Source organism: Nannobrachium achirus (genome assembly GCF_963921795.1).
Source record: "Nannobrachium achirus genome assembly, chromosome: 24".
Taxonomy (NCBI): domain Eukaryota; kingdom Metazoa; phylum Chordata; class Actinopteri; order Myctophiformes; family Myctophidae; genus Nannobrachium; species Nannobrachium achirus.
In genome coordinates, this window is record NC_137831.1 from 39,808,247 (window position 1) to 39,834,491 (window position 26,245).

The 26,245-nt window shown below is 40.2% G+C and overlaps 1 protein-coding gene across 3 annotated transcripts in view; it reads right to left on the bottom strand.

Moving 5' to 3' along the window:
* Positions 1 to 26,245, bottom strand: part of LOC308280488 (dedicator of cytokinesis protein 9-like) — a gene marked incomplete at its 5' end in the record, with an annotated part of 186,717 nt that overhangs the window by 44,447 nt on the left and 116,025 nt on the right. For 2 of the 3 annotated variants that reach the window (XM_080720769.1, XM_080720771.1), the window contains 14 exons: positions 788 to 918; positions 2,187 to 2,295; positions 3,343 to 3,456; positions 4,015 to 4,193; positions 5,828 to 5,939; positions 8,199 to 8,282; positions 9,196 to 9,342; positions 10,025 to 10,096; positions 10,692 to 10,817; positions 11,161 to 11,230; positions 14,559 to 14,674; positions 15,507 to 15,596; positions 16,164 to 16,250; positions 17,014 to 17,132. In XM_080720769.1, the coding sequence (XP_080576895.1) occupies positions 788 to 918; positions 2,187 to 2,295; positions 3,343 to 3,456; positions 4,015 to 4,193; positions 5,828 to 5,939; positions 8,199 to 8,282; positions 9,196 to 9,342; positions 10,025 to 10,096; positions 10,692 to 10,817; positions 11,161 to 11,230; positions 14,559 to 14,674; positions 15,507 to 15,596; positions 16,164 to 16,250; positions 17,014 to 17,132 (1,556 nt within the window). The remainder of the gene's footprint in view (positions 1 to 787; positions 919 to 2,186; positions 2,296 to 3,342; positions 3,457 to 4,014; positions 4,194 to 5,827; positions 5,940 to 8,198; positions 8,283 to 9,195; positions 9,343 to 10,024; positions 10,097 to 10,691; positions 10,818 to 11,160; positions 11,231 to 14,558; positions 14,675 to 15,506; positions 15,597 to 16,163; positions 16,251 to 17,013; positions 17,133 to 26,245) is intronic. The other variant, XM_080720770.1, reaches the window with a different exon arrangement.

Genomic DNA, 26,245 nt, shown 5'->3' on the forward strand with positions numbered 1-26,245 from the left:
CAGACTCACTCCCTAGCTTCCATTAGAACTACAGACTCACTCCCTAGCTTCCATTAGAACTACAGACTCACTCCCTAGCTTCCATTAGAACTACAGACTCACTCCCTAGCTTCCATTAGAACTACAGACTCACTCCCTAGCTTCCATTAGAACTACAGACTCACTCCCTAGCTTCCGCCGTGGACTGAAGACTCACCTCTTCAGACTCCACTTAAACCCATACAGGGCCGTAACGCGTCTAATCAGCGCTCTATGCGAGCTCTCTCGAATGCTCCTCTCTCCACTCGCGCGCACGTTTTTTGCGGGTTTTGGCGTGATTTTAGTCGGTTTTGGGCCAGTTTCGTCGCAACAACTGGCCAATAAAAAAAAGATACCAGTTGCTTAAGTTCTGAATTTGTCGTCTCATATCTTTCCACAAAATATTAGAAAACGCTCAATAACAGGCTTGATAAAAGCCCGGTCAATAAGCAGGATCGATAAGGTGCTCATTATCAATTACAAATTAATGAGCTCCGTCCCTAGTCACAAATCCATTCATTTATCCTCTCACACGCACACACGCACAGGCACAGGCACAGGCACAGGCACACACACACACACACACACACACACACACACACACACACACACACACACACACACACACACACACACACACACACACACGCACACACAAACACACACACGCACAAAGACACACGCGCACAAAGACACACACACACACACACACACACACAGATAGGCATTTTAGATAGACTTTTGAGGTGTTTGCGTCCATCTACTGTACCTTCTCCAGGGAGTTGGTCTTGTCGCTGCTCTTCTCCAGCAGGCTGTTTCCAGAGTCGGTGGAGACGAGGGAGCCTCTGGAGTCGGCGTGGTGGACGGCGCTCATGTTGGGCGTGGACGTGTGAGGGGAGGCTGGGTGAACACAGAGAACACAAACAAAAAGTCACCTTAACCCATTTTAGGCCTAGAATTATTGAATGCTTTAACCAGTGAAAAATAGCAGATATACAAGCTCACAGCGCGGCACCGAGTGCCGCGCTGCGAGCTTGTAGATCTGCTATTTTTGAAAAAGTCATGAAAATGTGTGTAAATCTTTGACTATATGTATTTTCAAAGAGAACGTTTGTAACTCAAATTTTGCTTCTGGGTGGTCCCTGGAACTAGATATTTTGAAATGGGGGTCCGTTGCCAAATAAATATAATTTTGGGGGTCCTTCACATGAAAAGGTTTGAGCACCACTGACATAGTAGTCTCTCAAGAACAGACTAACTGAGCTCCAGTGAAGTGAAAAGGACCTTTTCTTTGACCATGGCTGGCCAGATTGCTGACATAGAAACATAGGTTTTTTCCAAAAATCTTAGAAGGATTCAAAAGACACTTATAGAATCGGGTCAAAATTCTAATTTTCACGATTTTTCAAAAATAGCAGATCTACAAGCTCGCAGCGCGGCACTCTGTGCCGCGCTGTGAGCTTGTATATCTGCTATTTTTTTATATTTAAAGCATAAAATATTGCATCATAATGTGTTCAGGCCTAAATGGGTTAAATATGAGTGGTTCTCAAACCTTTTCAAGTCAAAGGACCCCAAATTAAGGACTTTGCACAGAGGCCCGTTTGCGTTTTTTCCGTTTGCCGCATGATTAAAACGCATTGTATTTGGTGTGCAAGGCTGTGCGGAATCCACACTGCGGATCCGAAAAGGAGCCATAAATGGAGTCAATGAGTTTTTACCACATGCGAAAAGACGCACAAATCGAACTGTGTTCGATCGGGGGAAAAACGCACTGCCGCAGCCACTTGCGGAATGGCAAATTCGGAGCAGGTGTGCATGCGGTCATAGAGAATCATTGGTTTCTTTTAAAAAAATGAAATCGTCCGTTTTTTTCCATGCGAAAAATCGCGCCTGTCTGCAAAGCCCTTTAATATACATTGTCTGAAAAGAGTTTGTGCCAGGGTCCAAGGAGAAGATTTGTGTTTACATTTTTTACAAAATATCAGAAATAGCAGATCTACAAGTTCACTGTGAGCTTGTAGATCGTCAGATCAAAAAAAGCCTCCTCTACTCTAGCTATTTTTCTATGCCAGTATATTTATGCTCCTTTTTTGTACTCTTTTACTTTAATGTGAGGACACTCACATTCTTAGCGAAAGGTCATCTTAATGGAAGGTGGGTTTTACCTGTTCCAGAGATGACCCCAAACACGTCCTTGTGGAGAGCGTTTTCAACGCAGCTTGGCTTCTGAGGCGTTGCCATGGAGTTGGGCACCAGAGAGTCTTCTCTAGAGTTCTAGTAACACAAAGCACAAGAGACAGCAGGCAAGCTCATGAGCTGGCCATTCACCCTGTCAACATTCAAATGAAGCAATAAGCACAACCTGGTATTTTATACGTGGTGAGACACGAGGCGCAGCCGAGTGTCTCCAACCCTCTCAGCCGGTGTAAAATACAGGTAAGGAAGTAAGGAAGGCACTCGTTTGGAGGGCCCTGAACGGCATGAACAGTGTATGGAACTCTAGCCTCCCCCGCCAAATCAAACTTAGCTTCTTCTTTGCAACAGTGGAGTCTGTTCTCCTCTATGGCAGTGAATGCTGGACCCTGAAGCCAACCCTGCAGAAGTCTCTAAATGGGTGCTACACTAGAATGTTGCGTGCAGTACTCAACATCAACAGGAGTGCACATGTTACCAACAGGAGCCTGTATGAGGGAATACCAAGGGTAAGCGAGAAAATTGCCACCAGAAGAATGAGACTAGCAGGACACTGCCAAAGACACCAGGAGCTTCCAGCCAGCAAATTGGTACTGTGGGAGCCAACACATGGGCACCGGTCGCGAGGACGTCCCACAAAAACATACGTGGACGTACTCAAGGAAGACATAGGGACACAGAACACCAATGAGCTGGCCAGATGTATGGAGAACCGAGATGACTGGAAACAACGATGGAGGGCTCGTCTGAGGACGACCTAGATAACCACAAGCCTCGTGTGGCTTATTGCTTTTCTAAAACGGTTACAATATGGCAACATGAAAAATCATTGACATGTACCAATTAAAACTGTTCTATTTCACTAATAATCCACTACAAGGTCTGCAAGAAAGTTCCCAGCTACTAGAAGGTATAGTTTCCAGCTTTTTTTGCCAACACAGGTGCAGATAATTGGTGCACTGTGGAACACTGTGTGGGTTATAGTCTCATATACCACACAAATGAAGGGAAACCAGCCAATCAGAATCAAGGAATGGAACTAGCCGTTTTAGAATACAGGAGAACCCACATCCAATAAACACCAGGCTGGATGCTATTCGGCATTCAGCCACTAGGTGTCAGGCTTACTCTGTTGTTGTTGCTGATGAGGGCGGCTGACTCCTTGACGTTGAGTCTGTAGACGTTGTCCAGAAGCAGTCCAAACAGAGGGAGGTAGAGAGTGGCGAGTCTGGCCTGCTGGTTCTGCAGTGACAAAACACACTTTACTTCAACCAGGGACAATTACTGAATGGGTTCATTGGACATTAACATTTACTGTTTATACTGTAGCAGAACGGTATGCTCAACATGGAGCAGAGGTAGATTGAGGTGGAAGTTCTCAACCTTTTCAGGCTGTGATCCCAAAAAATAGTAGTTTGTTGATGACTTTTATATTAAAAAAGATCTTAAAAGTCCGCAACCCATTTAGACCTGAGGCCATTCTAAAAACGCCTTCTAAATCTTGACCAAAGTTTTCTGGAAAAACTTCAAATATTTATTCAAAAATGACAAAAGGGGTTCCCGGATTGAAAGGTATAGTTATGTATAGGGGTTCCGGTCTAAATGGGTTAAATTGTCACTTCACTGCCATCTGGGGAACCCCCAAAAATCATGGTGGGACCCCCCAACCCGATAGGTTGAGAACCACTGCTCAAGACCACTGGAACTGAGCCTATTATGACATTTGTAGGGTTGCTACTAGCACCCTGGCAACTTGCTAGGGTCCAAGTGTCTGTAGAAGGGGTGAAGGGGTGGACTCACCTTGGCGGCGTAGCGGTCGTCGAACGTGTGTTTGATCATGAGACTCTTCAGCACCTGGGTGGCGATCTGACGGATGTCGCGGAACTCCTGCAGGGCCCCGCCCACCTCTCTCAGCAGCAGCCCCACCAGGAAGTGGTTGCGGCAGAAGTCGTCCGTCAGAGAGTAGTCCAGCTGGAGGTCTGCGGGAGGGGTGCGACCATAGAGTATACAGTATATATATATATATTATAATAGAGAGCGGATAGCCCCGTCCCCAGCTATTCATTTCAATGCAAGTTGCTCAGTGGCGTTTTGAAGCATGCGGAAGTAGCTGAATCCAGGTGCATTGTGGCTGAATCCAGGTGCATTATGGGGGAAATTGGCAAACACAAGTTTGCCAATTTGACTTACGTCGAGACATAATTACGTCACAAACGTCACTCGGCGTCCATTGAACCCTATTGACCATATTCACATGGCGGCCATCTTGACATTAAGTTAATGAAATGCCACCCCAGTTGCCACCCGGCTTCAATGCAAATTTCAAACATGGCCGCCAAGTGAATAATGGTCAATAGTAGACCCCAGTGGCGCGCTCTTATGCTTGTGCATGTAGTTCACCCCGCCTGCTGTTCCAACTTTGGCCAGTAGGGGCCGGCTGCTTCAACTTTCTACCTTGGTTCTGGGGGCTTCGGTGTGACAGGTAATTGTGGATTCTCATAAGTGCGACATCTCCCCAGACCAAGTTGGGATGTGCTCGACTCATGGGTAGGGCATAAAACAACTTTAAAAATGCCTTAATACGTTATAATTGATCTCTATGACTAAAATGTAAAAACACCTTAAATATTGTATTTATTGGGGCGCCTGCTGGCCTACTGGTCCAGGCGCATACCACATAGGCTCAGTGTAGCCTGAGAGCGTGTCGCTGGTTCGATTCCTGATCCTGACTACCTTTGCTGCGTGTCACTCCCCATCTCTCTCCCCATTTCCTATCAGTCTACCGTCCTATCAATAAAGGCATAGAAAACAAAAATATATATTGTATTTATTGTAGAAAATAGTTACTCTTCAAATGTGCTGGAGAAAATGGCCAAAATGATCCCAATCATTTTGGAGTTAGAAAAAAAGTCCAGCCTTTCTGGGATCTCATACACGTGGTTATATGTGAGGTGTTGGGATATGAAATCCCTCAATTTATTTTGTATTTGATTTTGATTTGTTTGGATTTGTGATTACTGTTGGTGTGTCCTGTCATGTTTTTTAAAGTGGTGCAATCTAGAATAAAGACAAAGTAAAAAAAAAAGAAAGAAAAAAGGAATAGTTACTCTTACTCAAGGGGCCCGTTCTAAGTTGATGATTTTCTTTGTGTCATGTGTGGTCCAGCCCTACTGTATGGCATGTGTGGAGTGCATGTGCTAATATAAACCTATTTAAAATGTTGTTTTGAGAATCATATTAACCAAAGGAAGTATTACGTTGTTTTTAGTTAGCACATGCATTCCATAGTACATTCCATAGGACTATTTCTAAAATAAATACAATATTTAAGGTGTTTTTTTTTTAGACGCATTTTTTACATTTTAGAGGGCAATTAAAATGTACTAAAGCATGTACAGTTTATCAGTCAAGGATTCTACTTTGAAAGATATCATGTATTATACATATCACTTTGATGAAAGTCTGTCTCAATATACATGAGTCTGGCTATAAATACAAAATACTGCCTCTGACATGTTTTGCTTGGTGCCTTTTGAAGTGCTGCCACTCGCATGCTTTCTATGGAATGTTTCCAGGTAGAGATGAAAGAGACCCAGGAATAACAGTAGTTTACCTTGGAATCTCTGTATTCTGCCTTTCCCAAAGGGCATGGGGAGGTTGAGAGGGACGTAGTGCTCGTGGTTGCACACCACACGCAGGAACTCAAACTTAAACTCGTACAGCGTCTGTTGGGAAGACAGAACGGAAAGAGAGTAGATAATGATGTGACGCTTTAATTGCCGAACGTTGTTATTTAAAGGACAACTTTAGTTTTTTACAACAAGGGTTCATATTTTAGATTGTAATTAAAGAATATAAAATGTGAGTATTAAAATGATTTCATTTACTACTTTCTATTGTTTTAGAGATTCTTATTTCAGTGGCTGGGGGGGGGGGCCCATTTAGCCACTTGCGAACAAGTGGCTAAATATGTCATTTTAGACAGAATAAGCCCATTCTCAAGATACAACGCAACCTTTCGTGGTTGGATGTGACTTATGGGGGCTAGAAGTGTTACTGTAAATAGCAATAAAGAAACTGCTGGCTTATTGTGTATTTATTTAGCCACTTGTACGCATGCCCCCATGCGTACGCATGCCACACATTTTAGCACGGTAAACGCGATAAAACAAAAGAACGAAGCAAATGAAAACATTTTAAAACTCACTTTTTCTTTTCTCTAATTACAATCTAAAATATGAACCCTTATTGTAAAAAAACAAAGTTGTCCTTTAACCAATGATACCAGAGTTGAACGCTAATTGCGGCATTAACGTCATCCTCTCTAACGTAGCAGGCAGCATAGGGAAATAGAACTGCTACCCAACTTAAAGGGGCCCCACCATGCTTTTCAAAATATATATTTTATATAAATATTGGTCCATAATACGGTTTTATACAGGTTTTAGCCAAAACAACCACTCGGATATTGAAATTTCATGTTCTGTCTGTCTCTAAATCCAAGCCATTTCAGATGCAATACCAAAATGCCCTTTGTTGGCAACGGGGCGCTGTCTTTGGGCTAAAATTGGAACGATGCAGTGAATATTAGAGAACCACGATGACAACCATGTAGAGTCAATCGTAATCTTCTCTGTATCGTTCCAATTTTAGTACCACTTTACCTCATGGTTCCACCTCATATATATAGTCTCAATAGAATATCGCCTCCCAAAAAGTAACACCCCCTTCTTGAGGGGGCCCAATAGGAAATGCGCGCCATGTGAAATAGCATGGGGCCGATTTCAAAAGAGTTCAAACGTTCAGTCAATGAATGTTTTTTTTTTTAGGCTGGAAGAGACAACGGGAAGATCAAAAAATAAGAAAGAAATGAAAAATGAGAAAATTCATGGTGGGCCCCTTTAAGTGCTCCGCTCATTGGTCAAGAACAGGGGCGTAGCCACGGGTTATAAAAAAATAATCTAAAAAAAAATATATATATATATATATATATTTTTTTTTTAATAATATATTACGTCATTTTGATAATAGTCGCATCCTTACAACAACTAAAATAACATAACATAATCATGTGGACGCTAGTGATATATAATATATAAAGTGCACCAAGCGTCCTTCCCTGCTCGCAGCCAAGCATGTCTAGAGTGTCATGTAATTCTAATTTAGTCCATTTACTTCCTGTAAGTAGACTTAAAAATAAAACCAATTGCCTATATAATCATATTACGGCAGGGTCTTATTTTGAAATCCACCGTTACAGGAAATGCTTCAGCGTGTTGGGCTACTTGTTAGAGTTGTTGCCATAGGGTTGTTGCAGCCTACAAGATGTATGCAGGAATCACGTGGATACTGACACAAGCTTTTGACTAATCTAAAGTTCATATTTATGATATGAAAACCATGCTCCTAGGACTTAAAACAATGCAGAGTGTTTGAAAGCAGCAGTATAGGTGAGTGGACTGGTTAATTACCTTCTGCTGGCTTGGCTGTTTTTGTTGTGGGAGAGGGAGAAGCGTCAGTAGCTACAGAGCTCTGATAAAAAGTTGACGGTGCAATTAAACATTTTGGTCTTTTCTCTTCATAGTTGTTTATTTTGTCTTGCACCAGTGACTAGGCTACTGGGTCAGTCTGCAATATCTCTCTGTGATACATTAGCGTTGTGCTTCTCTAATATGCCATTCTGTTTTTGCACGGTTGGAATGACCCGCGCATCACTAGTGGACGCCACGCATTCATTGATTATTTAATCATGCAAAGAAACCCGACCCAAATCGCACCAGGATGCCCGATCCGACCCAGATGGGCGCAGGCCTAGCCGGTGGTTCAATTCTGTCTACGCCACTGGTCAAGAAAGGAATTCGAACCCCAAACCCTTACATGGAGTTAGTGCCATGCTCAACCTGTCGAGCTCTAAATGACTACAACTTAAAAGAAATGTTGACACTTTTGTATTTAGAAAGGACCAGACAGCACAGCATGCTAACCTTGGGGTCTCCGGGAATGAAGCAGTTCATGTAGTTGTTGATCTGTTTGAACACGAAGCCTCGGTCCATGAGGGTAAAACAGCGCTGTGTGAACATATAACAACAAGTAATCAGAACCACACTAACCTAGGGATGAATTTTAAAAGATGAAAATGCCAATGTTAACTAATGAGTAGATCGACCGTTTGAAACATGTGTTCAAAACGGCACAGTGCTCTGCAGGGGTGTCACAGCAAATTCTGGGCCCTGGGTACAAGGATTCACCGCGGGCCCCCCATGAATGTTCTTCATAGGGGGAGGGGGTTTAACCTATTTAGAATGGGAATGCATTATTAAGCATTATTTTGTGCTTTAACTATTGAGATATAGCAGATATACAAGCTCACAGCGCGGCACCGAGTGCCGCTCTGCGAGCCTGTAGATCTGCTATTTTTCAAAAATCGTGAAAGTCTTTGAATATTTCAAATGTTTCTATGTCAGTGGTGCTCAAACTTTTTCAAGGACCCCCAAGATTATATGTATTATGTCATGGACCCCCATCTCAAAATATTTAGTTTCAGGGACCCCCCAGAAGCAAAGTTTCAGTTACAAAATACATATATTCAAAGATTTGCACACATTTTCACAACTTTTCAAAAATAGCAGATCTACAAGCTCGCAGGGCGGCACTCGGTGCTGCGCTGTGAGCTTGTATATCCGCCATTTTTCAATAATAGCTAAAGTATAAAATAATGAAGGCCCCTCCACCTTGGGCCCTAGTAAATCAGTCCCACTTTCTCCCCCTTGTGACTCTGTAATCAGTGAACCATTCATATTTTCTGATGAGTGTTATCAGGTTATCAGGTTAGCAAGCAGAGTGTAAATGTGTCCACCGCTGTGCTTCCACATTTCAAACAAGTCACCAGAATCGCATGCCCAGTTTACGAGCTAATTTATTTAAAAAAAAAACGAAACACATGATGGTGCCTTGCGGGCAAGAATGCGACGGAAAGCGAACCTTGATGAAAACCGCCAGACTGTGGTTGGCGTTGCGAGCCGCGTCCAGGTTGTCCTTATACTTCTGCGTGATGTGAGGCATCAGCATGTTCACCAAGGTCTCCACCGCATGGTAGAACGACACGGAGAAACGCTGGCTCCTGGATAGCTGCAGGGAAAAGAGAGGGGAGAATTAATGCTGTAGGCCAGTCAATCTAAGCAAAAAAAAAAGGGCCTGACCCAAAAGAAATTGCAATAGTAATCATTCAGGTTTTTTTTTTTATGATCCTTAGAGTCATCCAATTTTACTCACTTACTATACAGGAAAAAAGACCCCCCCAAAAAAATCTTCTTTAAGTAGCATGTGAGGGGTCTAGCTAGGGGTTTTTCATGATTCTGAATCCATTGCAAGCATTTGTTTTGCACAAAAAACGGACCAACAAAACTATGGTTTAGTGATGAGTCATCATTTTTCACAGTTTTGTAGTGTTTTTCATGCAAAACAAATGCTTGCAATGGATTCAGAATCATCAAAACCCCCAGTTAGACCCCTCACATGCTACTTAAAGTAGATTTTGGGGACTTTTTTCCTGTATAGTAAGTGAATGGACCCAAACTTGAAACCCCTGAATTAAAAAAAAAAAAAATCAGGGGTAAATTCAGAATTTACCTTAATCCACTAAGAATATAATGGGAATGAAAATGTAACATGTTTTTTGGATGACTCTAAGGATCATAAAAAACATTACTATTGCAATTTCTTTTGGGTCAAACCTCAGATTGACTGGCCTTCAAGAGATAGGATAGGAGGGGGTAGGATAGGAGGGGAGAGGAGTCAAATCACGCCCTACCTTGACCTTTCCACTCTCAATCAGGTGCTGAACCATGGACTTCATCAAAGCTTCAAAGAAATACCACGAGTACTGCAACACAAGCACAGACAGAGTCACCTCAATAATGCTCTTACATGACACATTCATTAGTTATAATATTTACATTAATTCAGTATAATAAAAATAACTTCTACAGCTATTAATCTAGAACAGGGGTCTTAACGTTTTCAGGCCAAGGACCCCTTAGTCGAGAGAGAGAGATGAAGCAGGGACCCCCACAACCCATAGATACCATATGATTTAGTTTCATCGTTTGACAACGCAATCATCGGCGTATTTTGGGTTCATCTAAATTTGTGTTTCCAGATATTTAAGCACTTGAACCATCAATACTTAATAAACTTGACCTTTCACTCTGTACTCAGTCTGCTCTTTTTCCCCTCTACACCAAAACTCTTTGCCAAAAATAGCAGAAATACAAGCTCACAACGCCTCATGCTGCGAGGCGCTTTCGGCATAAGTTCTCAGAATATGGATGCTAGGGCTCAAATGGTTAATATAGAAAAGGAGGGAAAAAAAGCTTCTATCACACAAAGATTTGGAGGACCCCCTGTAGTGACTCTGAGTTCCCCCTAGGGGTCCCGGACCCCCTGTTGAAGACCCCTGATCTAGAACGAGACAGTACCTTCAGAAGCTTGTTGCTAGTGAGGAAGTCCGTGGAGGGTTTGAGTATAGCGGTCATCGCTTTAGCCAACTCCTCATGAACTGTCTTAACGCTGGTGGAACAGTAGGGCTCGGGCTTGAAAACATACTGTGAGAGCAGAGAAAACCATATTGTCGTTGTCGGGTGAAAACCTTGTATGTCCAAAACCGTTTGTTTTGAATGTATAATTTTAAACATTATTTAAACTAGTGAAAACAGCCGATCTACCAAGCGCACAACGCCTCGCACCCGACAACGATATATATTATATACAGTGGGTACACAAATATGAAAACGATGCACTCTCTCCCACACACACAAACCTATATTTAGCATTCAGTGATGACACAAGCATTTTCCACTAAAAACAAAATGCTTCCTTTTTAGTACATTTTATTGATGTTTGTTTATATGTTTGTTGTATCATCGGACTAAAATGAAGACGTCAAACCTTGACATAGGATCTCAGATAGTGTTCCAGTCCTTCTTCGTGACACTGTGCTACAACATGAACCATCACCCTGAAGAGAGAGAGACATTTTTAACCGCATATTTGTGCATCATTTTATGCTTTAGCTATTTAAAAAAAAGCAGATATACAAGCTCACAGTGCAGCACCGAGTGCCGCGCTGCGAGCTTGTAGATCTGCTATTTTTGAAAAATCTTTTTTGTGCAATTCTTTGAATATTTTGACCAGATTCTAAAAGTGTCTTCTGAATCCTTCTAAGGTTTTTTGAGTGTTTCTATGTCAGCGGTGCTCAAACCTTTTCATGTGAAGGACCCCCAAAATGATATGTATTTGGCCACGGACCCCCATCTCAAAATATTGTATCAGGGACCCCCCAGAAGCAAATATTTGAGTTACAAGTGTCCCCTTTATATTTTATATTCAAAGATTTGCACAAATCTTCATGATTATTATAGCAGATATGCAAGCTCACACAAGTTAAAGCATTCAATAATTCTAGGCCTAAATGGCTTAATACATGTTTTTACAATGGTACAATATATATATATATATATATATATATATATATATATATATATATATATATATATATATATCTTTTTAGTTTAAATACATAATTAGTAAAATGAAACAGTATTTAAGAAACATGCAAAAGAATCGAAACTACACAGTAAAATGTGCAAAAAAGGATATTCACTAGTCTGACTCTGAACACACCCTCATAGCTAAATGAAGCAGCAGGGGCCTTGCATGGTTTACTCCACCGTTGGGTGTGTGAACGGGTGAATATAATGCACATTGTAAAGACCTTTTGGAGAAAGGCGCTATAGTACAGTACATGAATGCAACCATTTCACTACAAGATGTTACAGTGTATTCACTAGAAAGTGACACGGAGGACTGCACTATTCACTGGGACAAGAAAGGAACCAGCGAGGCGATGAAGAAAGCACACGCAGTCATATTCCGCGGCCCGGAAACCTCATTAAAAGCTGTCCTACAGAGCTTCAAAGCCTCTTTGCCCGTGTGCAGAAGGGAGACACAAAAGCACACACATGGTGTGTGTTAGCGATAGGTGAGAATGTCTACGGTATCGTTTGAAGCGGGGCAGGGGTGTCGCACCACATTCTGGGCCCTGGGTACAAGGATTCACTGCGTTATTATGTTGTGCTTTAACTATTGAAACATAGCAGATATACAAGCTCACAGCGCGGCACCGAGTGCAGCGCTGTGAGCTTGTAAATCTACTATTAGATCTACTAAGTCTTTGAAGGTTTTTTGAAAACCTATGTTTCTATGTCAGTGGTGCTCAATCTTTTTCATGTGAAGGACACCAAAATGATAATATATTTGGCCACGGAAACTCATCTCAAAATATTTAGTTCCAGGGACTCCCCAGAAGCAAAATCTGAGTTACAGATGTCTGCATAAAAAGTACATATATTCAAAGATTTGCACACATTTTCACGACTTTTCAAAAACAGCAGATCTATAAGCTCACAGCGCGGTGCCGCGCTGTGAGCTTGTATATCTGCCATTTTTCAATAGCTAAAGAATCCACAAATTTCCAACGTCCCATCGTGCATTGCGCAGAAGGTGTGCGGCAGTTTCCGGCGTTGCAGCCGAGAGTGATCTACAAGCTCACAACGGTTGCATCTGCGACGCGACGTGAGCTTGTATGTCTGATGTTCTCCGGAAGTGTCCCACAAATAGTTCTACAGTAAATTATCGCGGAAACAGGTGGATAAAATAAATAAGGCCCCTCCACCTTGGGCCCTAGTAACTCAGTCCCACTTTCCCCCCACCCTTGTGACGCCCCTGGAAGCGGGGCAGGTTAACGCAAAAGGAGGGACAATAGATGGCTTTCAAGCGAGAACAGGATAAAAGCTGTGCTCTGACGAGATCAGAGCACGTCAGTGACAAACCACAAATGTGGAATCCTCAGTACTGACTGCAGTAGCAGCAGACTCTGGAACAAAGATATTTTGTTGCATAACGTAGCTTTGCACAATTCAGGCTTTTGCAAATCCCGCCCCATTCTGCCCTGTTACTATGGTGGGACATTAACCCTGGGCAGATTGTTTTTATAGTGGCAGTGAATGGGATTTTTTTTTTCTTTCATAGCCTCATTATTGCAATTTAAAGTACCAAAGGAAAAACACCTGGGTGATATTAATAAAAAGGGAAGACAAAGGTACTGTAGTTACATTGCAAAACAGGGGGTTTCCCCGAAAATATATGTTTTAATTTGTTTAATCCCAGTGGGACAGAATCACTATTGCAGATTCTTTTATAGTGGAAGTGGATGGGATTTTTTTTTCTTCATAGCCTCATTACAGCTATATAAAGTACCAAAAAAAAACACATCTACGTGATATTAATAAAAAGGGAAGAAAAAGGTACAGTAATTACATAGCAAAACAGTAATTTTCCCCCGGAAATATATGTTTTAATTAGTTTAATCCTCTGGATCAGAGAGAGAATAGAAATAGAAAAAGAAAAGGCATTGCATCTTGGGTAGGAAGAGGAGAACTATAATCTGTTCTCCTCACATAATAGGCTGGCTTTTCGTAATTCTGCCCATTTAAAATATATGTACCCAATCGTAACTCTTAGACCATTGATAAGGTCCATGTGAACTAGTTTGTTGAAGCTTATTCATTATGATGAGCGAGATCGCTATCACCGCCCGCGGCCGTACTGGACGAATGCCGTGTCGTGCAGAGCGGACAGTTTTTGAAAGCCTGAAGCAACATTCTCCACTGCACAAACTCCACCCCCGATAGCAAAAAGTGAATGGTTTTTTCTGATTGGCCAGTCAGGGAGTCTCAGGAACCAATCAGAAGGCTGACAAACGGTGAATTGATCAGGTATGTCACAGCTGTGTGGGATAAGTGCGATTGATGTGCGTGTGACGTACGTGTGTGTATGTGTTAGGGCATTAACGACTTGTGATTTTTGCAAATCGACTCGACTCAGTAAAAAGTTGAGTTGAAGTCGACTTTATCGCTTGATGACGTCATCATCACATCACACGCGAGTATAGAGAGGTTACCTGCATATCTGTGCGAATTTAAGGACTTTTTAATACCTCTAAAATGACAAATTAAACATTGTCCAAATTGTCAAATATATAGAGGCAGAAATTGTGAAAATAGCAGATATACATGCTCGAAAGCATTATTATTTTTTCAACTTCGACTTTCTCTGGTGGGAGTCGACTTGTGTAATGAAGTCGATTGAGTCGACTTGTCGACTTTTTCGTTAATACCCTAGTGTGTGTGTGTGTGTGTGTGTGTGTGTGTGTGTGTGTGTGTGTGTGTGTGTGTGTGTGTGTGGGTGTGGGTGTGGGTGTGGTTGGGTGGGTGTATTTGGCGTACCTGGTGACGTTGACGACCACGTCCTCGTGCGTGGCTCTGGTCAGCACACGGAACAGCTGGTTGAGGATGGTGGGCAGGAAGTTGACCATCACGTGACCCTCCATGGCATGCAGGCTCTGGACAGAGAAGAGTGCAGGAGACAGAAAGAAAGAAAGAAAGAAAGAAAGAAAGAAAGAAAGAAAGAAAGAAAGAAAAGATATGTCATATTTGCCTCACTGCAGGCACGTGCACACATAGACGTCAAAGGGGGCTTAAAGGAGTAGTTCACCCCCAAAATGACTTTTTTTCTATTGATTAGTCATGCCATGGAGAGTAGAGTTCAATAATATTTTTAGTTTTTTGTCGCATTCCTAAGACAAAATAACAATAAATTTACCCCCATCCGGAATCAATGGGGGTAAATTTACTCGAATCAAATTTTTGTCTTAGGAATGTGACAAAAACCAAAAAATATTATTGAACTCTACTCTCCATGGCATGACTAATCAATAGAAAAAAAGTCATTTTGGGGGTGAACTGCTCCTTTAAGTTGAGCCCCTGCCCTTTTATCTTTTAACCCTAAAAAAGTGCCCTCTCCAGACCATGAATGTAGTTTTTACTATGGTGAAAGAAATGCAAATGCCCTCTTTCCATGCCATACCTGAAGGCAGCATTCAAGAGAATTGCCTTGTCAAAAATCTCCTGAACCTGAATGCGTCTTATGTTGAAAGAATTTCCCTCTCTGTGTCAAAATCAAGCATTGGAAATAGCCGACCTCCAATGCGACGCGTTGTGAGCTTGGAGGTCTGCTATTTTCGATATCCTCACCAAAAGGCCCTTTTAGAAATGTCAACCCCTGCCTCTCTAACATTCTCTGCACGTCCCTGCCTCACTGACAGTGAAATGGAGACACTGACAGCACATGAACAGAAGCTGCATGCTGTAAAACATGTGACATTAACACGGTACCTTCAGGTATTTCACCAGCTCTCCCTCTGAAGCCTGCTCTGAACTCTCCATGCTCTGACAGTGATGGAAAAAGTTATGTAGGTGCTGATCCTGAAAGACACAAGCACACAGTGATGGAAGGATGAGAAACGTATGCGTGTGTGCGTGCGTGTGTGTGTAGATCCAATTGTCAACACTTTTACTTCTACTCCACTACATCACAGGCAAATATTGTATTTTTACTCCCACAACAATTATTTGCAATCTATAGTTACAGTACTAGTTACGTTGCAGATTTAGATTTTATCACAAAACATACAGTACATTAACAACTTCAGTGCTATGTATTCGTCGGGTATTTGAAAATAGCTCATCTAAAAGCTTCTTCAGGTTATGTGGGAACATTGGGAGTGAAAACTGCAATGGGGAGTTGGTTCCACAGTTTGGGAACCAGACTGACTGACTGACTGACTGACTGACTGACTGACTGACTGACTGACAGACAGACAGACAGACAGACAGACAGACAGACAGACAGACAGACAGACAGACAGACAGACAGACAGACAGACAGACAGACAGACAGACAGACAGACAGACAGACAGACAGACAGACAGACAGACAGACAGACAGACAGACAGACAGACAGACAGACAGACAGACAGACAGACAGATACCTGAGTATAGACTGTGGACACAAGGTGAGTGGAGACTTTAAACAGGGGCTTCCCTCCGTCTACCCACTTGATCTCCGGGCCCGAGTGCTGAAATGACAAATGAACAGAAAATGTATAATCATTTGCATATTTCATAGAAGAATACACTCTGTTGTCGTGCAATAATTCAATCCTTGCTGTTGTACATTTCAGGAAAAGCAGATCTGCAGTTTACTTTTGTGTGACACTATCATACAACAAAGAATAACATTGGGCATTTATTTGTGGAAAACATACAAGGTTTCTGCCTAACAGTGACCATAAGCTACTTACCCTACACTTTCAACATACAGTAAGCGGTCTTCAACAGGGGGTCCGGGACCCCTAGGGGGTCCTTAGAGTTACTACAGGGGGTCCTCCAAATCTTTGTTCGATAAACCTTTTTCTCCTTTTTTATATTAATCACTTAAACCCTAGCGTTCATATTCAGAGAACTTTTGCCAAAAATAGCAGATCTACAAGCTCACTTGCGAGGCGTTGTGAGCTTGTAGATCGGCTATTTTCGGCAAAGAGCTTTGGTGTAGAGGTGAAAAAGAGCAGACTAAGTACAGAGTAAAAGGTCAAGTTTATTAAGTATTGACGGCTCAAGTGGTTAAATATCTGAAAACACAAATTGACATGAATCCAAAATACACTGATGATTGTGCTGTGAAACGATGAAACTACCGGTATATGGAATCTATGAAAAGGTTGTGGGGGTCCCTGCTTCATCTCTCTCTCAACTAAACGTTGAAGACCCCTGCAGTAATGCAACAACTCATATTTTATTTCCACCAACAGTTGAGCCCTCCTGCCTTCTTTGGTCTCACACCTTGACAAGGCCGTCTTGGTTGCTGAGGTATCCCGGCGGCAGGTTGGCGGCCACGGACATCTGCTGTTCGTTCATGATGACCCGGCCGTCTTTCAGCAGAGGCAGCCATGCTGATCCGACTGTGGGCAGAGATGTAGACCACACAATGTACCACAGAATGATGAACATCCCAGTCAGAGAACTGACTTCAGATCAGTGGTTCTCAACCTTTTCAGGCTGCGACCCCCAAAATAATCATATTTTAATTGGGGACCCCCACACCCTGACGAGCACTAAGAGTTGAGGCATTACATTTTGTATAACATGGTTCTATTGTGAAAATAGCAGATCTACATGCTCACAACGCCTCGCGTTGCGAGGCGTTGTGAGCATGTAGATCGGCTATTTTCACAATTTCTGCCTCTAATATTTGACAATTTGGCCAATGTTTAATTTGTCATTTTAGGGGTGTTAAAAAGTCCTCAAAGTGTCACTTTACACTTAAACTTTATGTTGGCTTGTTTACTGTTGAGTGAGAAAACAATGTGTCACATTAAGCTAATCATCTGAGGACCCCTATGGAGCGAATTTAGTGCCAATATACCTTGTGCGTGTTTTAAAAATATTCACAAGCATTGTGCATGTTAAAATAAATACTCACACGTGTTTTAAAAATATTCACACATATTTTTAAAAAAAATCACACGTGTGCATGTTTTGTGCACCGCAAAATAAAATTCACACATATTTTTTGCAATTCACAGTATTTTACAAATCTCATATTTCTACAAATCTCAAACTGTGGATCACAAAATAAAAACACAAGTTGCAAATCTTTTCTGTGGATCAAAAATGAAAACACAAGTTGCAAATCTTTTCTGTGGATCACAAAATAAAAACACAAGTTGCAAATCTTTCTGTGGATTTAAAATACAAGTTGTGAATTACTGAAACAGACCTGTGGATCTGAAAGACACAGCTGTGGATTTACAAAACACGGATCAACAGACCTGTGGAGACACAAAACTTTTGTGCACTTGTGTGGACCAATGGCTGTGGACCTCCAAAACACAGATATTTTTGGCACTGTTCTACTAGGTGAAATGTGAGAATCATTGGCTCGTGTATTGACCAATCACGTGAGGCCATGCCCCCAGGGTTGGCATGGCAACCAAGGGTTGCCATGTTCTCTAAAAAGAGAGTTATCCGGGCCTTACAATCTATAAATGTAGCTATACATGAATATATCCATACATATCTTGTCTTAAAACAATCAGCTAATGGCGTATTGACTAATCCATCATTTTGTATTATTATTTTATTTTATTATTTGATGTTATGTTCTTATTATTATTATTACATATATTTGTTAATATGTGTGTGTCGGCGATAGTGTAATTAGTGTAATAGTGTAATAGTGTAATTAGTGTAATTAGTGTAATAGTGTAATTAGTGTAATAGTGTACTAGTGTAATTAGTGTAATTAGTGTAATAGTGTACTAGTGTAATAGTGTACTAGTGTAATTAGTGTAATAGTGTACTAGTGTAATTAGTGTAATTAGTGTAATTAGTGTAATACTGTACTAGTGTAAGTAGTGTAATAGTGTAATTAGTGTAATAGTGTACTAGTGTAATTAGTGTAATAGTGTACTAGTGTAATTAGTGTAATAGTGTACTAGTGTAATTAGTGTACTAGTGTAATCAGTGTAATAGGGTAATAAGTGTAATAATGTAATTGTGTAATTAGTGTACTAGTGTAATTAGTGTAATTAGTGTAATAGTGTAATAGTGTAATAGTGTACTAGTGTAATTAGTGTAATAGTGTAATAGTGTACTAGTGTAATTAGTGTAATAGTGTAATAGTGTAATTAGTGTACTAGTGTAATTAGTGTACTAGTGTACTAGTGTAATAGTGTAATTAGTGTAATAGTGTACTAGTGTAATTAGTGTAATAATGTAATAGTGTAATTAGTGTACTAGTGTAATTAGTGTACTAGTGTAATTAGTGTACTAGTGTAATAGTGTACTAGTGTAATTAGTGTACTAGTGTAATTAGTGTACTAGTGTAATAGTGTAATTAGTGTACTAGTGTAATTAGTGTAATAGTGTAATTAGTATAATAGTGTACTAGTGTAATTAGTGTAATAGTGTAATAGTGTAATTAGTGTAATAGTGTAATAGTGTACTAGTGTACTAGTGTAATTAGTGTACTAGTGTACTAGTGTAATTAGTGTTATAGTGTAATTAGTGTAATAGTGTAATTAGTGTAATAGTGTAATAGTGTAATTAGTGTAATAGTGTAATAGTGTAATTAGTGTAATTAGTCTTATTGTGTAATAGTGTAATAGTGTACTAGTGTAATAGTGTAATGTAATTGTGTACTAGTGTAAGTAATTTAATAGTGTAATAATTGTAATAGTGTAACAGTGTAATTAGCGTAATAGTGTAATAAGTGTATTAGTGTAATTAGTGTAATAGTGTAAAAGTGCAATAAGTGTAATAAGTTTAATAGTTTTATAGGGCTATAAGTGTAATAGTGTAATAAGTCTAATAGGCACCGGGAGAAAAGAGTTTGATGCATTGGCACGTTGTGGACCTCCTTTGAGTTAATATTGATGACATCAGGGTTCTCCATACAGTATATGGGCATAATAGCGACAAGGACGGATTTAATTTGCAAGTGTGACTCACGTCACGTCAACCACACAATATGTCCATATATGGGCCTTCCCAGATATGGGCTTATTGATGACATCAGGGGCCATATATGGAGTGTGACATGAGGCGTGGCGGACGAACGGACGGACATGATCTGCAGATTTTCAAACTAAATGCAACCTACAGTCGCAATAATTGCGTGATTTGCATCGCGGCGTATAAACATATGTAACTGCATAAGCCAGAACTTGCTAACGCTCTGAACCAAGGCTAATGTTGTTGTTCTCATAGACACTGAGGACGATGTGCAGTGCATGGCGTGTTTTGACACAGGGCTGTCACTTAAGACGTCCGTGAGGGCGTGCTTTCTGTACATTCAAGGGGTGCAGCCTCCAGACCAAGTTCGGTGGCATTTGGAAGCAAGCACCTGTGACCATTGTCAATAAAGATCTCAAAACCATGAAGATCGGTGAACAAATGCTATTGGCCGGAGACTCCCGGAGATTCTCTGGCTAGTGTATCCTGCCCTTCTGCTCCGATGATTTACACTTTTACGTTATTAACTATTACACTATTACACTATTTACATTATTAATCTAATTACACTATTGCACTAATTACACTATTACACTAATTACACTATTACATTATTAAAATAATTACAATTTTGCAATAATTACACTATTACTTTATTACACTATTACACTAATTACACTAGTACACTATTACACTAATTACACTATTACACTAATTACACTAGTACACTAATTACACTAGTACACTAATTACACTAGTACACAAGTACACTAATTACACTAGTACACTAGTACAATAATTACACTATTACACTAATTACACTATTACACTAATTACACTAGTACACTACTTACACTAGTACACTACCAGTAAGACTCCCCACAAATAGGCCAAAAGTTTGTTTTACCAATTATCAAGAAATACGGGCAGTTGACAGTTTGCCATGGTTACTCATTGAAGTTGAATCTCCATATATGGAGATAACCTACGCATCACACTAAGTCTGACCTCACCAGCCCATATTTGGGCATGAGCAACTTATGTCTCCATATATGGAGATATGATGACATCACACAGTCCTCAGCCGATGATGTGGCGTGATGTCATACAATACACAAACGAGCCCTACAGTATAAAGGGGCAATTCTTGCCAGGAAAGAAGCATTTCTTCGACTCAGACCTTATCGCCAGGGTTGGCTTATAGCAGCTGTCGGTAGGACCATATATGGATTCTGTTAGTGTGGATCTCCTAACAGGGCATCATCTGGGATACAATCCCTTTTATGCCCATATATGGAGATTAGGGATGGGCCGAAAGCAAAATTCTTGGCCGAAACCGAATACCGAATACTGGAAACATTCCACCGAATACCGAATACCGAATAGCCGAATAATACATGTATATAATTTATTTTGTATAATAAATGTTTGTACCATTGCTGTACCTTTGTTGTAAAGCTACCTGATTATGGCAAACCCTAACTTAAATAATAATCACCATATGGTTCCATAAAACATTTATTTCTCACTTTTGAATGCACACATAACAAAATAAAATATTTTCTCTTTGCAATGTTAGCATAAAACAAAGTCAAAATAGTGCAACTATTTCTGTAGTATCCTACAGAGATAAAAGTGCATCAGAACAAGGTGCTTAAAACTGCAGAATGATCTAGGCCTACAACAAAATATTATTGTAAACACAAGGGCTGTAACAGCCAGGCCTTCAACAACAAATGCACATACTGTATGTTGCAAAATGATCTAGGGCCCAGGGGTCCTCAAATACAAATCTTGAAGGTCCAGAAATATTTTTTTGAAACAGGTCCAGGTCCGAAAAAAAGGCGAAGGCGAAATAAGGCGGATACATTTATACAGTATGTACTGTATGTTTGTATGTTTATTATAATCATTAGAATTGTTTATTTTAATTATTATTATTATTATTTGGAACTTTGGAAATCTCAGTTGGAACTGTTACCCCTGCTACCTGATGCTGGATAAGTGGTTGAAGATGGATGGATGGATGAATGGATAATTATTTATGCATGTAGAGTAGGCTACATTATTTACATTTATTGTGTAGCAATAAAACACTGGCTTATAGTTTAATTATTGGAAACTAAAGAGCATAAATGCAATATTAGGCTTGTCGTTCAGAATGGAAAATAAAGTGGAACTTAGCGTGAGGGGGAGAGGATTACTTGACATTCAGTTAGTTGACACACGTACTGCACAAGCCAGACTGACTGTGCTGATTGACTATGTCAAATGACCAGTCAAATCAGGGTCAACGAGTCATAGTTATTAACCTAACACAGCCTAGGATAGCTGGCAATAATATGCGACGACACATCACATTGTTAAAGACGCATGATCACGCATCGCGAGTTTCGCGACCATTTCTCGTCTAATGCAAGCAGTTGGAGCCTTACATCGTGGATATTAATGTGTTGCTGTTGTCCTCTCCAATTGAACAGCCAAAGGTAGAAGATCTCTAAGTTATTAATCCAGTGGGAGCAATGGTTTCCAAGAGGTTTTAGCAACTTTTTTAAGGCAGCGAGCGGCATGAGTGTGTGGAGAGGAGAGGGGAGGGGGGGGAGCAGCATGGAGAGCAGACTGCGTCGGAGACTCGGAGGGAAGGAAAACCTTTGATCTACAAGCCCACAGCACGTTGCACCCGCGACGCTTTGTGGGCTTGCAAATTGGCGTAGGGGTGTGTCTTGTGAGCCTGTGTATGTGTTTGAGCGAATGAGCACAATCAGCACATACACACCCACGCACACACAAACACACATCACACACAGTCAGTCCGATCGTCAGATACAACTGTGCGGAGATTTCTCAGAAATGTGCCGCGGTCCGGACATGGACTGCGGTCCGCCTATTGAGGACCCCTGACCCTGTCCTTCACACTATTCGGTGCTCAACTATTCGGTTTTAAAAGCTATCCAGCCGAAAACCGAAAATGCATTTTTAGCCATTTTCGGCCGAAAATTTTCGGTGCCGAATATTCGGCCTCATCCCTAATGGAGATCCCTAACAGAATCCCTTTCATGCCCATATATGGAGATCCCTAACAGAATCCCTTTTATGCCCATATATGGAGATCCCTAACAGCATCCCTTTTATGCCCATATATGGAGATCACTAACAGCTAACAGAATCCCTTTTATGCCCATATATGGAGATCCCTAACAGAATCCCTTTTATGCCCATATATGGAGATCCCTAACAGAATCCCTTTTATGCCCATATATGGAGATCCCTAACAGAATCCCTTTTATGCCCATATATGGAGATCCCTAACAGAATCCCTTTTATGCCCATATATGGAGATCCATAACAGAAACCCTTGTATGCCCATATATGGAGATCCCTAACAGAATCCCTTTTATGCCCATATATGGAGATCCCTAACAGAATCCCTTTTATGCCCATATATTATGGAGAAATCCCTGCTCTGAGTATCTGACATCAGTGTGATGTCACCTGTTTATGCCCATATATGGAGATCCCTGCTCTGCGTATCTGGTTGCTATGGTAAACAGTTGGTTGCTAGGGTAAAAAAACATGGTTGCTATGGTAAACAGTTGGTTGCTAGGGTAAACAGTTGGTTGCTAGGGTAAAACCATGGTTGCTAAGGTGGTTGCTAACGTACACTAACAGACCAGCAACAACAGACTGTTGCCACAGCAACGTACACAAAGGTTTGTGTACACATGTGGTGTGATGTCATACTGATGCGGAGATATGAGCAGGGCAAAGGTGTGACGTGTGACGTGTGACGGACGGACGGACGGACGGACGGACGGCCGGTGGAGGTTTTCATAGTAAACTGCTCCCTGACGGTCGCAATTACACCAATTACACTAATAACACTATTACACTAATTACACTATTACACTATTACACTAATTACACTAGTACAGTATTACACCAATTACACTAATTACACAATTACACTAATTACACTATTACACTAATTACACTATTACACAAATTACACTAGTACAGTATTACACTAATTACATTAATTACACTATTACACTATTACACTAATTACACTATTACACTAATTACACTAATTACACTATTACACTACTTACACTAGTACAGTATTACACTAATTACACTAGTACACTATTACATTATTACACTATTACACTAATTACACTAGTACACTAGTACACTATTACACTAATTACACTAGTACACTATTACACTAATTACATTAGTACACTATTACACTAATTACACTAGTACACTATTACACTAATTACATTAGTACACTATTACACTAATTACACTAGTACACTATTACACTAATTACATTAGTACACTATTACACTAATTACACTAGTACACTTTTACACTAATTACACTAGTACACTATTACACTAATTACATTAGTACACTATTACACTAATTACACTAGTACACTATTACACTAATTACACTAGTACACTATTACACTAATTACATTAGTGCACTATTACACTAGTACACTAATTACACTATTACACTAATTACACTAGTACACTAATTACACTAGTAAACTATTTCACTATTACACTAATTACACTATTACACTAATTACACTATTACATTATTACACTTATTACCATATTACACTAATTGCATTAGTACACTATTACACTAGTACACTAATTACACTAGTACAATAATTACACTAGTACACTAATTACACTAGTACACTAGTACACTATTACACTAATTACACTATTACACTAATTACACTATTACATTAATTACACTAATTACACTATTACACTAATTACACTAGTACACTATTACACTAATTACACTAGTACACTAATTACACTATTACATTATTACACTTATTACCCTATTAAACTAATTACACTAGTACACTAATTACACTAGTACACTATTACACTAATTACACTAGTACACTATTACACTAATTACACTAATTACACTAGTACACTATTACACTAATTACACTAGTACACTATTACACTAATTACACTAGTACACTATTACACTAATTACACTAGTACACTATTACACTAATTACACTATTACACTAATTACACTAATTACACTATTACACTATTACACTAGTACACTATTACACTAATTACATTATTAAACTAATTACACAAACTGACCAACCAACCGACCCGGTTGATCCGGTTTGCAGGTCTCATGTCAACGCAGACACACACATATTAACAAATATATGTAATAATAATAATAAGAACATAACATCAAATAATAAAATAAAATAATAATACAAAATGATGGATTAGTCAATACGCCATTAGCTGATTGTTTTAAGACAAGATATGTATGGATATATTCATGTATAGCTACATTTATAGATTGTAAGGCCTGGATAACTCTCTTTTTAGAGAACATGGCAACCCTTGGTTGCCATGCCAACCCTGGGGGCATGGCCTCACGTGATTGGTCAATACACGAGCCAATGATTCTCACATTTCACCTAGTAGAACAGTGCCAAAAATATCTGTGTTTTGGAGGTCCACAGCCATTGGTCCACACAAGTGCACAAAAGTTTTGTGTCTCCACAGGTCTGTTGATCCGTGTTTTGTAAATCCACAGCTGTGTCTTTCAGATCCACAGGTCTGTATCAGTAATTCACAACTTGTATTTTAAATCCACAGAAAGATTTGCAACTTGTGTTTTTATTTTGTGATCCACAGAAAAGATTTGCAACTTGTGTTTTCATTTTTGATCCACAGAAAAGATTTGCAACTTGTGTTTTTATTTTGTGATCCACAGTTTGAGATTTGTAGAAATATGAGATTTGTAAAATACTGTGAATTGCAAAAAATATGTGTGAATTTTATTTTGCGGTGCACAAAACATCCACACACGTGTGATTTTTTTTTAAAATACGTGTGAATATTTTTAAAACACGTGTGAGTATTTATTTTGCGGTGCACAAAACATGCACACGCGTGTGAATATTTTTAAAACACGCACAAGGTATATTGGCACTAAATTCGCTCCATAGACCCCCCCCAAAATAATTTGGGGACGCCGCTGGGGGTCCCGACCCACAGGTTGAGAACCACTGAATTAGATGTACGAGGGACAGTCGGGAGTGGGGATCTGAGTGTGTGTGTGTGTGTGTGTGTGTGTGTGTGTGTGTGTGTGTGTGTGTGTGTGTGTGTGTGTGTGTGTGTGTGTGTGCGCGCGCGCCGCGCGTGTGTGCTTGTGCATATGAGGGGGTCATCAAAGTGATTTTCACATGGCAACCTCCCATAACAGATATTTCATTGAAGAAGGCCCACAAGCAGTGTTTAGTGTGAATATGTAACAGAAAGGAAAAGAGCGTGTAGTCAATATTCCTGAATAAGTCATGTTGAAACCAATGATAGAGATTCATAAAGACATTATCTGGTTTCCCTCGAGAACTTTCAAGTCCATCACACAGCATAGAACGCCCACAAGTGGTCACTAAAGGGCCTCAATGCTAATCTATACTTTGTGGAATGGCCGTGTCATACAACAGAAATCGCACACCTCAGGAATTGTTGATTACATT